This window comes from Macaca mulatta, chromosome 15 (assembly GCF_049350105.2).
Source record: "Macaca mulatta isolate MMU2019108-1 chromosome 15, T2T-MMU8v2.0, whole genome shotgun sequence".
Classification (NCBI taxonomy): domain Eukaryota; kingdom Metazoa; phylum Chordata; class Mammalia; order Primates; family Cercopithecidae; genus Macaca; species Macaca mulatta.
Genome location: NC_133420.1, coordinates 20,049,793 through 20,067,465, shown reverse-complemented (window position 1 = coordinate 20,067,465; position 17,673 = coordinate 20,049,793). Strand labels below are relative to the sequence as shown.

At 45.3% G+C, this 17,673-nt stretch overlaps 1 protein-coding gene across 18 annotated transcripts in view; it reads left to right on the top strand.

Moving 5' to 3' along the window:
• Nucleotides 1-17,673, top strand: part of STXBP1 (syntaxin binding protein 1) — an 80,142-nt gene that overhangs the window by 34,981 nt on the left and 27,488 nt on the right. For 15 of the 18 annotated variants that reach the window (XR_013404609.1, XR_013404610.1, XR_013404611.1 and 12 more), the window contains 7 exon segments: nucleotides 3,006-3,055; nucleotides 5,369-5,450; nucleotides 10,641-10,717; nucleotides 12,215-12,293; nucleotides 13,293-13,396; nucleotides 15,401-15,549; nucleotides 17,430-17,514. Coding sequence is in view for 13 of the 18 variants with exons in the window: in NM_001261163.1 (NP_001248092.1) it covers nucleotides 3,006-3,055; nucleotides 5,369-5,450; nucleotides 10,641-10,717; nucleotides 12,215-12,293; nucleotides 13,293-13,396; nucleotides 15,401-15,549; nucleotides 17,430-17,514 (626 nt within the window). In the remaining 5 variants the exon portion in view is untranslated. 18 annotated transcript variants of the gene reach the window in all.

Below are 17,673 nucleotides of genomic sequence, written 5' to 3'. Positions count from 1 at the left end.
AGATTGCACCACTGCACTCCACCCTGGGCGACAGAGCGAGACTCCGTCTCAAAAAAAAAAAAATCATAGCACCTTATTTATTTACTTTGGAGCACTTATGAGAAGATGCAATTGCTCTTTTCAGTTAGTGACTGCCTCCTTCCCTAGAGCAGCAGCTCCACAGGAGCTGAGCAGCATAGTATCTTGTTCATTCCCAGGGCTTAGCACAATGGCTGGCAAGTAGCGGTTACTCAACAAAGGCCTATTGAGTGAAAGTCTGAATGAATGAGTACGTATTTTTTTCCCATATTATTACTTCCAATGGGTTCATGGTATTCCATTGTACAAATGTAACCTAATTAACTTAACCACTGCCCTATTATGGATATATTGGTTTCCAGTTTTTCACTACGCTGAAACATGTGAAGTAGTCTAAATGGCTATTGGGAATATTGTTGACCATGGACAGATTATGCAGGCATTAAAATCCTAGTAAGCATTTTTATTAAAATGGGTGAAATGAGTACATTAAGTGAAAAAAGCATAATATAAAATTTTATATATATATATATATATATATATATATATATATATATATATATCTACAGCATTTTTTTTTTTGAGTCAGAGTCTCTGTCACCTAGACTGGAGTGCAGTGGGGTGATCTTGGGTTACTGCAACTTTGCCTCTAGCTCAAGCAGTCCCACTGCCTCAGCCTCCTGAGTAGCTAGGACTACAGGTGTACGCCACCATGACTGGCTAATTTTTGTACTTTTTGTAGAGATGGGATTTCACCATGTTGTCCAACCTGGTCTTGGACTCCTGGGCTCAAGTGATTTGCCTGCCTTGGCCTCCCAAAGTGCTGGGATTACAAGCATAAGCCACCACACCTGGCCAACATGATCTTAACTATGTAAAAGTGCATAGAAAAAACTAGTATGAAATAAACTAAAATGTTAATTATGCATTTCAAGTTGACATGATTACAGATAATTCTTCTTTTCGATTTTTTTTTTTTTTTTGAGACGAAGTCTCACTCTGTCATCCATGCTGGAGTGCAGTGGCTGGATCTCGGCTCACTGCAACCTCCGCCTCCTGGGTACAAGCGATTCTCGTGCCTCAGCCTGCTGAGTATCTGGGATTACAGGTGCGCACCACCACGTCTGGCTAATTTTTTTGTATTTTTAGTTGAGACAGGGTTTCACCATGTTGGCCAGGCTGGTCTTGAACTCCTGACCTTAGGTGATACTCCCCCATCAGCCTCCCAAAGTGCTGGGATTACATGTGTGAGCCACCGCACCCTGCCTGATTGTTTTTTTTTTTTCTCCTAATCTTTTTTATTTTAAGATGGAATCTCGCTCTGTCACCAGGTTGGAGTGCAGTGGCATGATCTTGGCTCATTGCAACCTCTGACTCCCTAGTTCAAGTGACTCTCCTGCCTCAGCCTCCCAAGTAGCTGGGATTACAGGCCTACACCACCAGGCACAGCTAATTTTTGTGTTTTTAGTAGAGACGAGGTTTCACCATATTGGTCAGGCTGGTCTCGAACTCCTGACCTCAGGTGATCCACCCACCTCGGCCTCCCACCATGCTGGGATTACAGGTGTGAGCCACTGTACCTGGCTGGAATTTTTTCTTTATGCTTTTCTGTGTTTTCCAAGTTTATTGCTCTGTGTGTGTGTGTGTGTGTGTGTGTGTGTGTGTTTACTATGATTCAGTGATTACTGAAGATAGTCAAAAGCAGATTTAGGAACCATTAAGCCCTAGATAATTGTCTAACTGTTTGAAGCATACGTGCTGACAACAGCTCTTGCCCTTCAGGTTGCTCTGGGCGTGTGTTACTCGGGTTTACAGAGTAGCAAGAGTGGACTTTCCTATAGAGCCTCCACAGCTGGTCGGGGTGTGTGTGGGGAGGGGGTGTGTGTGTGTGTGTGGTGTTCTAGGTAATGGGGCTTATCAAAATGGTGATTTGGGGATGAGAGTGCTCTGGAGATGTGCTCAGGGTTGGGAAGGCTTCACAACTGCTCCTCACATCTGTTTTTAGAGCTTGAGGGGGGCTCATGCGGCCTGAGGCATTGTCACCGCCTTTTACCCACTTAACTTTAGGTAGCGGTTCTCAAATCCGAGCCCTTTTGGGGGTTCATGAGGTCAAAACTATCTTCATACTAAGACCAAGATGTGGTTTACCTTTTCATTTTCGTTCTCTCACGGGGCACGGCGAAGTTTCCCAGATGCTATACATTTCAGGACATACTGGCTGCAGAAGCAGATAGGAGAATCCAGAAGTAGACAGGAGAATGTCTGTGAGGCCAGACATTAAGAAGGGTTGCAGAAATGTAAAACAATGCCAGCCGTCTCCCTAAAAATGTTTTATTATGACAAATATATTTATTTTTCATTAAAATGCTATTTATGTTAACATACAAGTTTATTATCATCTTAAATGAATTAATATTGTTAAAAATTTCTCAGTTTAATTTCCAATACGATAATTAAGAGTATAAAGAAGTTATGAGACCAAAAAGTTTGAAAACCACTGAATTAAGGAGACTGGAAGATAACTTTTTTTTTTTTTTTTTTAATTTTTGAGACGGAGTCTTGCTTTGTCGCCCAGGCTGGAGTGCAATGGTGCGATCTCGGCTCACTGCAACCTCTGCCTCCCAGGCACAAGCCATTCTCCTGCCTCAGCCTCCCGAGTAGCTGGGATTACAGGCATATGCCACCACGCCTGGCTAATTTTTGTATTTTTAGTAGCGACAGGATTTCCCCCATGTTGGCCAGGCTGGTCTCGAACTCCTGACCTCGGGTGATCCGAAGTGCTGTCTTGTTCATCACTGAATCCCTAGCACCAATTACAGGTGTGAGCCACCGTGCCCAGCTGAGAACTATTTTTATGGTGGGTTGATTATGGCTCAGTAAACCAGTTGGTGAATTGCATGATTCAGAAACACAAAGCCTAAGGTGTGTAGAAGTCTTTGATATTACATTAATTCCCTCTCTCTCTTTTTCTCTTTCTCTTTTTTTAGAGATTATGCACGATGTGATAAAGAAGGTTAAGAAGAAGGGGGAATGGAAGGTGAGTAGAAAGTACAGTTAATGGGCTTAAGGTGAGTTCACATGGAAAAATCAGAAGGGGATGGAGTTGGAGGAAAGTTGTAGGCAGGAATGAAGGCTTTTGCTGTCCAGAGAGTACAGAATGCTCCTGGATTGGAGAAAGGTGATCTGCTCTGCCTCACATTTCATATGGTCTTGGTTAAGAGGTCTGTGTGTCATAGAGCTTATCTTAAAGGCCACCTTGTCAGGCAGTTAGCAGTGCCTGACTCTTTTGTTCAAACAAAACATTACCTGGAACCCATTAGGTAAAGCAGAAGAAGGTATAATTCTGTTGGCTCTGGGAGAGGAAGAAGAGGCCTTCTTGCCCCTTTGTGGCCCTAAAGCATCTCCATGGAGTCCATGCACAGTTTGGGCTCAAAGCCCTCGTCTGGTCTATCCTCATTGAACTGTAACTGCATAAGACAAAAATAGTAAGCTCGTTTATTCATATAACATTGAGAGCAGTGCTGGAAACTATAGTGTACTTGAAAGAAGTATTTAAACCAATCAAACTGAGAGTGGGCCGGGTTCCTGGAGTGGGTGGTACAGGAGTGGCACCTGCTGCCCCCTATGCATGAAGTCAGCATTTTAAGGACTACTTGGTTGTCTGAGGTTGAGAATTATACTGGCCAGAAGAGTGTGCAGTTTTACTTGATTTTTTTGCATGTTGCTGAAGGATTTATACCAACCAAGAAAGCCCTTAAGTTTTCCTGCAGTCAAAAGCCCATGCAGTTTCAAGTGCATTGGGCCTAGGAACAACAGAGCTGATTAGTATGGGAGGATTTTGAAGTCTCACCAGGGGCCTTTGTTTTAACCATCACATCTGTCCTCACCACCCACAAGGGGAGGCCATCCGATGGGAACTCTTTTTTTTTTCTTTTTTGAGACGGAGTCTCGCTCTGTCGCCCAGGCTGGAGTGCAGTGGCCAGATCTCCACTCACTGCAAGCTGCGCCTCCCGGGTTCACGCCATTCTCCTGCCTCAGCCTCCCGTGTAGCTGGGACTATAGATGCCTGCCACCGCGCCCAGCTAATTTTTGTATTTTTAGTAGAGATGGCGTTTCACTCTGTTAGCCAGGATGGTCTCGATCTCCTGACCTCGTGATCCGCCCGTCTCGGCCTCCCAAAGTGCTGGGATTACAGGCGTGAGCCACCGCGCCAGGCCCGATGGGAACTCTTTAGCATTCCTTTCTCTCTTACCCTTCCCATCAGTGATGGGCTTGTAGACATGTGAATTTTAAACCAATCTTGAGGAAGCTGCCTTGTATAATAAAAACTAATTGGCCCTTGTACTGCAGCAGAAAGCTTTCTCATCCACACTATCTGCCCTGATGTGTCTACCTCCTATTGCCTCCTTCTCAGTTTATAGCATTACAAAAAGGGAGGAGAAATAGCCTTGTTTTAACTGCCAGCTTCTTCTCCACTGTGGGCTGAATGAAGATAAGAAAAGTTAGCTGAAGAGTTGCAGGTCTGAAGCTTTTGGGCCAGGACTGGAGCATTCTTGTTCTTCCAGCCTAGGCTGAGGTACACTCTGTCCCAGCTGACATGTGTGTTAGTGGCACAGTTCTGATGATGCCTTTCATTAAGTCCCCACGTGCCAGACCCCATGTGCAGGCGGTAGTGTTCACTCTCCCCTTAAACACAAGTGTATGCCCTGAAAAAGTACTCACTAATATGATTATCCCTGAATGTTGGAGCTGTAGATGATATTTTCCTTTATTTATTTATTTATTTTTGAGACAGAGTCTTGCTGTTGCCCAGGCTGGAGTGCAATGGCGTGATCTCGGCTCCCTGCAACCTCCGCTTCCTGGGTTCAAACGATTCTCCTGCCTCAGCCTCTCAAGTAGCTGGGATTACAGGTGTGAGACACCACACCTGGCTAATGTTTGTATTTTTGTAGAGACGGGGTTTCACCATCCTGGCCAGGCTGGTCTCGAACTCCTGACCTCAAGTGATCCACTCACCTCGGCCTCCCAAAATGTTGGGATTACAGACATAAGCCACCATGCCCGACTGATTTTTTTTCCTTTTTAAAATGGGTATTTACTTTATTATGGGAAATAGAAACTTTTTTTTTAAGTTTATAAAATTAGGTCAGTGAGAGGAAACTCTAACTCCAACAGTTAGGGTATGGGAGGTACAAGCGAGCATGTATCCCCTTGGGCTTCTGGTCCATAGGAAATAGGGTTTCTTCTGTACTCTGCACTTCTGGAGCCCCTTTTGGAGTCTAACGCGGTAAGCTGAGCGAGAACCACAGCAGATGCCATGCAGCCAATATGCCGTTCTCTTTCCTTGCAGGTGCTGGTGGTGGATCAGTTAAGCATGAGGATGCTGTCCTCCTGCTGCAAGATGACAGACATCATGACCGAGGGCATAACAAGTGAGCATGCTCTCTGTGCTTGAGCAGTACTGGAGCCTTCTCTGTGTGGCAGGCTTAGCTCTTTCCTATTCATTATTATCTCCTTTGATTTTAGATTCTTCCAGCAACCTGTGTGCTAAGACCAGAAGCTCCTGAGAGGCCCAAGGCTATCTTGTTCATTACTGAATCCCTAGCACCAAATCCAGGGCTAGATGCTCATTCAATGTCTGTTAAAGGAATGCCAAAAGAAAGGTTAAATCAAGAAAGAAAAGCCAACCCACCCAAAAGAAAAAAGTTCCGAGCAGGCACTTAACAAAAGACGAAATCCAAATGGCCAATCAATCTATGAAAATTGTCCACCGTCATTGGTGGTCAGGGAAATGCAATTCAAACCAGAGTGTGAGATGCCGATATAGATTCAAAATATTAGAATATTTAATCTCTGAGAGTGCCAGGTGACGGTGGGGAGGTAGGAAAATGGAAACTCCTATGTGATGGAATGTCTGCCCCTTTGAAGAGCACTTGGCAGTGTCTAGTAAAGTTGAAGGTAGGTAGGCCGGGCACGGTGGCTCAAGCCTGTAATCCCAGCACTTTGGGAGGCCGAGACGGGCGGATCATGAGGTCAGGAGATCAAGACCATCCTGGCTAATACAGTGAAACCCCGTCTCTACTACAAAATACAAAAAAAAAAAACTAGCCGGGCGAGGTGGCGGGCGCCTGTAGTTCCAGCTACTCGGGAGGCTGAGGCAGGAGAATGGTGTAAACCCGGGAGGCGGAGCTTGCAGTGAGCTGAGATCCGGCCACTGCACTCCAGCCTGGGCGGCATAGCGAGACTTCGTCTCAAAAAAAAAAAAAAAAAAAAAGTTGAAGGTAGGCATGTCCCGTGAGCCAGCAAGTCTGTGGTCAGGTGTGTGTCCTAGACAACCTCGGGTATGTGTGCCTAGGAAACATGTGCAGGAATACATGTGCAGTGTTGCTCATAGGTGCCCCAAGTGGAAAACAACCAAAACATACATCAAGCGTAGAATGGTTAAGTCAGTTGCGGTGCAATTACACAGCAGAACACTCTACAGGGATGAAAATGGGCGAGCCCCGATCGCTCACAGTAACATGAATGCATCTGATAAACACAACGGTGAGCAAAGACAGCAAGACACGCAAGACCACTGATAGTGAGCCTTCATTCCACAGAGTTCAGACCGCAGAGCTCAGCTGTGTTGTTTTAAAATGCAGATGTAGGGGGTAAAACCTCAAGAGAAGAGTTCACCATTCAAAGGAGGATAATGATTCTGTTTGCAGGGAAGAGAGGAAATGGTGTTGACAGAGGGGAATGTGAGCTGGAGCCAGGGCACTTATGTGGTGCTGATTGGGTTGGGTTTTGTTTGTTAACTGGGGTGGTGCTTATTTAGACATTTGCCTTATAGTTATTTGTATGTTTATGTTTTGTTCACGCTTTGGAATGTGTGCTATAACTTTTGGTAAATAACAAGGAGTACGATTGCTGGATCACATGATGAGTGTGTTTAGATTTGTAAGATACTGTCAAACCAGTTTTCAAAGTGGCTGACCATTTTGCATTCCCAGCAATAGTGAATGAGAATTCCTGTTGCTCCACATCCTTACCAGCATTTGGAGTTGTCAGTGTTCTGGATTTTGAGCATTCTACTAGCTGTGTAGTGGTACAGTATCATTGTTTTAATTTGCATTTCCCTGATGACCTGGGATATGGAGCATCTTTTCACATGCTTATTTGCCATCTGTATGTTGTTTTTTGGTGCAGTGTCTGTAAGGTCTTTGGCCCATTTTTTAATTGGGTTATTTGTTTTCTTATTGTTGAATTTTAAAGGATCTTCGTATATTTTGGATAACAGTTCTTTATCAGATGTATCTTTTGGAAATATTTGCCCTCAGTCTGTGACTTGTCTTTTCATTCTCTTGATGGCATCTTTCACAGAGCAGTAATTTTTAATTTTAATGAAGTCCAGCTTATCAATTCTTTTTTTCATGGATTGTCACTTTGGTGTCATATCTAAAAAGTCATTGCAAAATCCAAGGCCACCTAGCTTTTCTTTTATGTAATCCTCTAGGAGTTTCATAATTTTGCATTTTACATTTAGGTCTGTGATCCATTTTGAGTCAACATTTCTAAAGGGCATAAGACATGTGTCTGTATTCATTTTGGTTGCACATGGATGTGATTCCTTCATTTTTAAACAACAGATCCAGTGTATGTATCAGCAGAAGCATAGTCCTGTAAATGGCATACACAGTTTTTTGTTTTGTTTTGTTTTTTTGAGACCTAGTCTTGCTGTCTCCCAGGCTGGAGGGCAATGGTGCAGTCTTATCTCACCACAACCTCTGCCTCCTGGGTTCAAGCGATTCTCCTGCCTCAGCTTCCCAAGTAGCTGGGATTACAGGCACCTGCCACTGTGCCCAGCTAATTTTTGTATTTTTAATAGAGACAGGGTTTCACCATTTTGGCAGGCTTGTCTCAAACTCCTGACCTTAAGTGATCCACCTGCTTTGGCCTCCCAAAGTGGTGGGATTACAGGTGTGAGCCACCGCACCTGGCACATATACACAATTTTTGATGTGACTTTTATGTCATTTAGTGATCTAAGTCAGTGTGTTTTTTGTTTGTTTTTGAGACAGAATCTCACTCTGTTGCCCAGGATGGAGTATAGTGGTGCAATCTTGGCTCACTGCAAACTCCGCCTCTGGGATCAGGCAATTCTCATGCCTGAGCCTCCTGAGTAGCTGGGATTACAAGCAGGCACCAGCACACCCAACTATATATATACACACATACATATATATATATATATATATTTTTTTTTTTTTTAGTAGAGACAGGGTTTCACCATGTTGGCCAAACTGGTCTTCAACTCCTGGCCTCAAGTTTTCTGCTCACCTTGGCTTCCCAAAGTGCTGGGATTACAGGTGTGAGCTACCGTGCCCTGCCCCAAGTCACTTTTAAGACTAGGCTTGCCCCTATTTTGAGCTTACGATGTTATTTTCTTCATTGAATTTTTGAAACTATTTTTTTCGTCTATCAAAGCAAAAACAAACAAAACAACCCACAAAAGTAAAGGGGAAAAACACCAAATGGAGCTAACAAGGATCTAAGTAAAGAGCAGTAACCCCCTGTCCTCCCATCTCCTATCCTCGGGGTCCATTATCCCAGAGACAGCCGCCTCGCTCTTCATTCTGGTCATCTTTTTGATTTTTCTACATAAATGTTTGTTCTATTATCTCTCGATTCATTAATTGACTTCCTGTGGGAGACGGGGATTCAGAGCGCTCCACTATACACAGACTCTCTCCTACCCCCAAAAGTGGTTTTTAAAAAATATCCTGCGGCCGGGCATGGTGGCTCAAGCCTGTAATCCCAGCACTTTGGGAGGCCGAGACAGGTGGATCACGAGGTCAGGAGATCGAGACCATCCTGGCTAACACGGTGAAACCCTGTCTCTACTAAAAAATACAAAAAACTAGCTGGGCGAGGTGGCGGGCGCCTGTAGTCCCAGCTAATCAGGAGGCTGAGGCCGGAGAATGGTGTGAACCCAGGAGGTGGAGCTTGCAGTGAGCTGAGATCTGGCCACTGCACTCCAGCCTGGGCGACAGAGTGAGACTCTGTCTCCAGAAAAAAAAAAAATGTCCTTACGGCCGGGCGCAGTGGCTCACGCCTGTAATCCCAGCACTTTGGGAGGTGGAGGCAGGCGGCTCACAAGGTCAGGAATTTGAGACCAGCCTGTCCAACATAGTGAAACCCCATCTCTACTAAAAATACAAAAATTAGCCAAGCATGGTGGCATGTGCCTGTAGTCCCAGCTACTCAGGAAGCTGAGGCCAGAGAATCGCTTGAACCTGGGAGGTGGAGGTTGCAGTGAGCTGAGATCGTGCCCCTGAACTCCAGCCTGGACAACAGAGCAAGACTGTCTCAAAAAGAAAAAAAGAAAAAAGTGTTCTTACTTAGCAAAATTTAAAAGTTAGCAACCCTATGTTGAAGCTCTGAAATATTTTGGGGGCAAGTATTAGTGGCCTAGTAAATTAAAAAATCTATAACCACTGGTAAAGTAGATGTTTGGGGATTTTGGTATTAATTTGAACATTATTTGGGGTGAAAGTCTTTAAATGTTCCAAGTCTTTGTAAATGTTACAATCCTTTAAAGTGGTGCTTTTATCTACTTAAATCATCTGCACAGGAAGAATGGCACCTGTGTAATTGCCTTGCTCCCTCCATGCCAGAAGACAGTAGATAACACATTTTAAACCTTACCAGGTGATTGGTAAGATTCTCCCAAAAGCTGTTCTTTCCAGGTGAAGTCACTGACATAACTGTAGAGGAAACAAGCAAACCAAAGCCCATGGTTTGTTTTAACCAAATAGAATGTTTAATCTTTGCACTATTGAAGGAAGCAATCTTGTATAGAGGATGTGGTTGGAATGCCTTCATTTGATATGCAGAGGAGAGCAATGAAACTATCCAGCTGTTGGTAAATAAACCCAACATGGAAATTCTAAAGGAATTGGGATTATCTAGGGCAGACGAGACAAAGCGGAAGAAGAGGCAGAGGACCCATTCTTGACAGAATTAGATAGCATTTTCCATTTTCTCTCAGAACAGATCAATGAATTTACTTAAACTGAAATAGGAAGTGAGAACTATCTAGTGTGATACGATTTCAGATTTTCCTTTGTTGTTGTTTTTGTTTTTGAGATGGAGTCTCACTCTGTCACTCAGGCTGGAGTGCAGTGATCTTGGCTCACTGCAACCTCCACCTCCTATGTTCAAGCAATTCTCCCACCTCAGCCTCCTGAGTGATTGGAATTATAGGCACATTCCAACATGCCTGGCTAATTTTTGTAGTTTTTTAGTAGAGATGAGGTTTCACCATGTTGGCCAGGCTGGTCTTGAACTCCAGACCTCAAGTGATATGCCCCCCTCAGCCTCCCAAAGTGCTGGGATTACAGGCATGAGCCACCATACCCAGCCTGGATTTCAGATTCTAACATCTTGGGCATGTTGAGACCATGGAATTCACTCCCAAGGAATGTGGTAACTTTAAGGAATGGGTGAATGATTGTTCCCCCCCCCCCCACTGTAGATATTTATCTGCAACAGTCTGAAGGTAGCCTGTCTATATTGCTTCTGGTTTTATGGTCACCCATCATGTTTTCTTATTCACTGTGGGTTGTTTTGTTGTCTAGTTGTGGAAGATATCAACAAGCGCAGAGAGCCACTCCCCAGCCTGGAGGCTGTGTATCTCATCACTCCATCCGAGAAGGTAAACCTTCCACCAGAGGAGGACCCTGGCTAAGGTTAGATGGACTGGCTTGGGATTTATGTGGCACAGACTGTCTGACATTTCTAGGTTAAGCACGCATTTAACACACTGCTCTGTTTAAGCATGCAATCCACAGTGGGGTGGGGCGGAGGGTGGTGTTTATGCAGTGAGAAGTGATGTATTAAGTGTTCTTAAACACAGCAGCTGTGCAGAAAACCAGAGCCTGTGTTCCATGGCCCTGCATCATTCTAGTTTTCCCCCTGGCACTCCCTCTTCAGGTAGGACCCACTCTGTCTAATTAGCAGTCCACCTCCAGACTTTGGTATTTTATGCTTTCATTTTATTTTATCAATATCCAGTTACTGTTCAGATTTACCTGTCTTATAATTTTGGAGGTTACTTCAAATCACCTTCCAAACAAGGTCCAACTCCTTGCTTCTGGGTAATAGTTGTCTTAGGCAGATTTTGTTTTGTTTTGTCATTTTTGTTTTGTTTTTTGAGACGGAGTCTAACTCTGTTGCCCAGGCTGGAGTGCAGTGGCACAATCTCAGCTCACTGCAACTTCCACCTCCCGGGTTCAAGATTCTCCTGCTTTACCCTGCTGAGTAGCTGGGATTACAGGCGCCCCCCTGCCACACCCAGCTAATTTTTGTATTTTTAGTAGAGGCGGGGTTTCACCATGTTGGCCAGGCTGGTCTCAAACTCCTGACCTCAAGTGATCCACCTGTCTCAGTCTCCCAAAGTGCTGGGATTACAAGCGTGAGCCACCACGCTCAGCCTTTTTTTTTGAGCCAGGTCTCATCCATCACCCAGGCTGGAGTGCAGTGGTGTGGTCAGAGTTCACTACAGCCCCGACCTCTGGGGCTTAAGTGATCCTCCCACCTCAGCCTCCCAAATAGCTGGGACTGCAGGCACACGCCACCATGCCCAGCTAATTTTTGTTAGAGATGGGGGTCTTGCTATGTTGCCCAGGCTAGTGGCAAACTCCTGAGCTCAAGCAGTCCACCTGCCTTGGCCTCCCAAAGTGTTGGGATTACAGGCGTGAGCCACCACGCCAGCCTTAGGTGTCTTAGGCTATATACATTTCCTCCAATTTCCACACTTTCTTTCCACTTTGAAAACTGGCCTACATATGAGTTTCTACAGATACAAGTAAATTGCCAAAAGGTCATCAATGTGAATCTCCTGGAAGGTTTCTGCCCAGTTTCCTTTTGTTGTGGGTGTCTTCCTAACAACTAATTACATGGCTCCAAAGAACTGATACAGTCATTCCAGAATGAGCTAAGAAGGCCTTTGTTCATCTAAACTCTGAAATAATACTAATTTTAAGTCCTCAGGACTTCGTTGTGGCCAAACATGAGTGTTAGAATTATGCATCAAAAATCTCCTGATTTTGTGCAAGTGTCTTGAAGCCATTGGATTTAACTCAGTTCAGATACAGGTCCCATTTGGCTCTAGAATTGGATTCAGGTCCCTCTTTTCTCCCCCTGTCCACAGTCCGTCCACTCTCTCATCAGTGACTTTAAGGACCCGCCGACTGCTAAATACCGGGCCGCACACGTCTTCTTCACTGACTGTGAGTACAACCGAGAGCTGTCCCCAGTCCCATCAGGCAGGTTAGCATTTCTGCACAGCTGGGCTGAGCCAAAACTAAGGCAGGTCAAGAGGGAAGAAATGGGTTGTTACCATGCTTGTCCCAATCTGCTAGTTTCTCTTCAGAAGATAAATTGCATAAGAGACAAAAATAAGTGCACCAAATACAAACCCACTAGATCATGCAGTCCTTCCTGCTGAAAAATAGCACACAAGCACCTCTTCTCAGGACTGACAGGCTTGGTGCTGAGAATGACCTTCCTGAGGCTTGGCATTTCAGTATGTAGACTTCCAGTCAGCACTGTATGCTGTAGTAGGTTTCCATCAATTTTTCAATTACAAAGATATTCCAATCCAGTAGTCTTTGTATTAAATAGAACCTGCGTCATTACCGTGGAATTAGTTTTCTTATGTTGTGGGGATTTTATGCTCAGATTCTGGCAGAGATGCAGAGGGAGATGAATTGACCTGGATAGCTACAGAGTATAAAACAGTAAGAATTCACCCAGAGATCTTCTCTCTAGGGATAAACTCCCACGGCACTCACCACTGAGAAAGTGGAAAGGATATAGTAGAAGAATGATTTTAGCCAGGTGTGGTGGCTCACACCTGTAATCCCAGCACTTTGGGAGGCTGAGGTGGGTGGATCACCTGAGGTGAGGAGTTCAAGATCAGCCTGGCCAACATGGTGAAACCCTGTCTCTACAAAAATACAAAAATTAGCTGGACATGATGGCAGGTGCCTATAATCCCAACTACTCAGGAGACTGAGGTGGGAGAATTGCTTGAACCCGGGAAGTAGAGGTTGCAGTGAGCAAGATCACGCCATTGCACTCCAGCCTGGGTGACAGAGTGAGACTCCATCTCAAAAAAAAAAAAAAAAATCCTGATAAAATGAAGAGCCCACTGTACGTGTGCAGCTATTAAATGAACCAGCAAATGGACAGGAAAGCCAACTAACTGTCTTTTGTCATGCTTGCAGCTTGTCCAGATGCCCTGTTTAATGAACTGGTAAAATCTCGAGCAGCCAAAGTCATCAAAACTCTGACGGAAATCAATATTGCATTTCTCCCATACGAATCCCAGGTGAGCCTGAGTAGGGGGTGGGAAGGAAATCTGCATCCTCTCTTATTCTGAGAGGGTGGGGTGGGACCTACTAAAGAGTGGGGGAGGGAAGGTACCATGCTCTGAATTGCCAAATAACAGGTTATAAGTGAATGTTTACTGAATGGAAATAGTATTCCATAGGGCCTGCCCCCTGCCCTCATCTTACTCTCCAGTTGTTTCTGACTTTGCATCAGCCTTGTGCCTTTCTTTGTGTGCATTTCATCCTTGCTCTCAGTGCTCACTCTTGTCGGCTGACTCCTTGAATAACCACAGAGTAGCCAATCAGAAACGAGCTTGGAAGGAGAGCGAGGGAGGGGAGCAGAAGCATCCCATCTGCTGCGAAGGAGACTGTTTTTTAGGTAGAGATAACCTCAGTTTGTCATGTGCTGAAAGAGCAGATGGCAGCCTTCGTCATTAGCCGTTAACACTTCAAGTGCCAAATGCCAAGCCCATAAAGTGCTACCTTGGAAACAAACAAAATTATTAAACAAATAAAGGTGAAGCTGATTGTGAGAGAACAGACACAACTTGTCTTGGTATTTTAAGAGTTGTTAAAATGTCTTTTCTTACCAAACAAGGAAACAAAAACCACAGGACTTTGATGCATTTTATGGAGCTAAAAGATGATTGTGGCATATGGGATCTTTACAGATCAGCTTCGAGACACCAGAGAGTGACCTATTCTCAGAGAAAGAGAGATGCATAAGATGTAGTGTGAACATTTGAAAACAGGCTTCCTTCTCACTTGGCCTAAACCCTGTCACCTGCTTGGGGAAAGGAATTTTTTTTTTCTTTTGTGTGTTCCGTCCCTACGTGGACAGAACAAAATCCAGCTTTAGCATATTCAACAATATTATATTTCAGAAATTTTGATAAAGTAATAAACTCTTTTTATATACCATTTTTAAAGGTTAAGGTAGTTTATATAAATGAGAATTTAAGAGAATACTGATAATGGAAGACTCAGTCATTTAAGAGAGAATCTTCAACTTCTAGCACACTCCAAAAAAAAAGAAATGGAAAAAGAAAAGACAAATATGGCCAGGCATGGTGGCTCACGCCTGTAATCCCAGCACTTTGGGAGGCCGAGATGGGTGGATCATGAGGTCAGGAGATCGAGACCATTCTGTCTAACACAGTGAAACTCTATCTCTACTAAAAATACACAAAAATTAGCTGGGCGTGGTGGCGGATGCCTGTAGTCCCAGCTACTTGGGAGGCTGAGGCAGGAGAATGGTGTGAACCTGGGAAGCAGAGGTTGCAATGAGCTGAGATCATGCCACTGCACTCTAGCCTGGGCAACAGAGCGAGACTCCATCTCAAAAAAAAAAGAAAGAAAGAAAGAAAGAAAAGACAAATACTCAGAACATACTACTGAAGATAAGGTATTATTAAATCCATAAATAGCTCCTTTATTTGCCCGCAGTCACACACAGTATCTGGCTTGTCTCTTATTTATTGAAACTAAGCTTACAATTTCCAGTGTAGTCTCACACTAACCCCTTCTGCTCTCCTCCTGGCCTTGTCACTGTTCTCCAGGCACCCGAGACACACACCTGCCCGAGGTCCTTGGCACTACCTGTTCCCTGCATGTGGAAGTCCCCTGCTGGTGATAAACATCCCACCTTCAAGCCCTTGCTCAGGCGTCACCTTCTCAGCGAGTCCTGGTGTCCTCCCTGTCCAGCCCTCCTAGACATCCTCCCCTGCTCTGATATTTTCTCATATTCTTGCCAGTTTCTCAGGACCACACAATTCGCTTTTCATTATGTTTATTGCCTGCTTTCTCCTACTACATTGCAAACTCCTTGAGGACAGGGATATTTTGGCCACTAATAGTTCCCAAGTCTTTAGCACATGGGCACGTGGTAGGCACCCAGCACATATTTGTGGAAGAAACAGGAACATATTCTATAGACTCACTGCCAGGGTCGGAGAATACTCCGATAGTTCGCAATATGTATTAATACTTTTTCTCCTCCCCAGGTCTATTCCTTGGACTCTGCTGACTCTTTCCAAAGCTTCTATAGTCCCCACAAGGCTCAGATGAAGAATCCTATACTGGAGCGCCTGGCAGAGCAGATCGCGACCCTGTGTGCCACCCTGAAGGAGTACCCGGCTGTGCGGTATCGGGGGTAAGACAGCGCACCTTTCTGCCAGAGTGGCATCCTGTGTGTCCCCCAAGCGAGGAGCTGGCCTGGACTCCTCCTCCGGCCTTAAGGTTCCTCTGACAGTTGTCTCAAGAAGATCAGGATTTGAGCATCTCTCACTTAAAATTATTCTTCCAATGGTTTTGTTATCTTCTAAATGCTATAGCAAAATAATACATGCAGAAAAAAGCACAAATCAACTATTGAATAACGAAAATGTGAACCTCTATGTAATTGCAACTCAGGCTGCCTACCATTTTTAATGTCTTTCTAATCTTTAAAGACAAATACTATCTTTACTAAAGGTGTTTCAGAGTAAGATAAAACACAAACAGAGTAATTCTCCAAAGGACATGTTCCTCAGATTTTATAAAGCCACGCATTCCTCACCTGCTTGCTGTGTGCTGAGTGCTGGGGCACCTGAAGCTGAAGACCCGGCCCATGATCAGGGAGAATGGGTGGGATTGCCTTCCAGCGCGGGTGTGCGTGAGAGATGCACCCCTGCAGGCTCGACCCTGCGAGACAGAACACGCCAAGTGCTGGGGGCAACCACAGCGGGGAGAGGGCCCTTTGAGCCAAGGGTGAAGCCAGTCTGCAGACCACAGGTGACAATAGGCTCATGAGGAGAGAGGGGCCAGCATTTTGTGTGTACAGTTGGCTCTTGCATTTGGTATGAACAAAAACTTGGAGTTGGGAAAATGTGGGGCACATTTGGGGAAGACGGGTAGTCTAGCACAGTGTATGTGTAGGGCAGTGGCATGGGATGAAGCCAATTCTGGAGGTCTCGGATGTCAGGTTTGGGATTATGTCCTTCAGTGGTTATCACTGGAAACCTATGGGGGATTTGGACAGGGGGGTGACCACAGCACTCTGGGAAAGTGAAGGCTGGAATATGAGCAGGAGTCAGGGCAAGGAAAAACCAGAAGGGGTGGCTAAACAGGAGGCCACTGCAGAAGGAACAAAGGGCCTGGTCTTAGAGTGATGGGAATGGGGTGGACAGGTAAGGACAGAATCTGAGAGGGTGCAGAGGTAGACTCGTAACTGCCAGCAGGTTAGGAGTAGGGCAGGAAGGGCTTAGGCTGCCAAGGCATTGTGCTGGGTTAACCAAGAACTTGGTGTTGCCACGGATCATGGGTTCACCCATCCTGTGACCTCATTGTCTGCTGGAAGTTGTGGCCATAGAAAAACACCTCGTGGTTGCTGTCCCAGTGCCTGGCTTCCCTCCACTGTTAGTACTCATGACAAAGCCGGCTGGCAGTTAAGAAATGGGACCTAGGTGGCGTCTCCTGACTGACCAGCAGGAGCTCAGGCTGGTAGCAGGGCTGCTGCAGTGCTGACGCTGGCCAGGAGGCAGGCAGCCACCGGCCCAGCATCAGGTCAGGTGGGGGCCAGGGAGTGCCATCAGACCCAACCATGGGGAAAGGTTCAAAGGTTCTCACATTGTTCTGGCCATGCCAGCTGAAATGTCACTCTCCAACAAACAAAACAATACAAGACCCAAGAGAATGTGAACTGAGGGAAGTGAGAATCACGGGAGTCAGGCTGGGGGCCTGATCGTGGCAAAAGGTTGACTGACTGGTCAGGGCCCCCAGTGGAAGTGCGGTGGTTTATCTGAAGCTGCTTGGAAAGATGTACGTTTCCACTTAGATAATTCTGGAAAAAAAGCAATAAGAAAATCACTGATTTATGGTCCAGGCACTGAGCTAAGTGTTTTATTTTGCTTTTCCTTTCTAATTATACTCTCATTGTAAAAACAACAATACAGATGATGCTCACATCTCCCCTAACCCCCTGCACTGCTTGACTTCCTTTCCCGGGGGCGATGGTGCTGGGTGGTTCATGCTCTGTCACTCCTCCTTTGTCAGGGAATACAAGGACAATGCCCTGCTGGCTCAGCTAATCCAGGACAAGCTTGATGCCTATAAAGCTGATGACCCAACAATGGGGGAGGTAAGTCTGGCTTGGACCACGTTGTTTTCTTACCAAGGACCGCAGTGTTTGTGTGGCAGTCCCAGAGACAGCTTGGTTCTGTTGCCACAGAGTGTATGTCAGTGCTGCTTTTCCCGGGGACTGGCCTCCAGCGAAATGCCCGAAGCCCCTGGGGCAGGG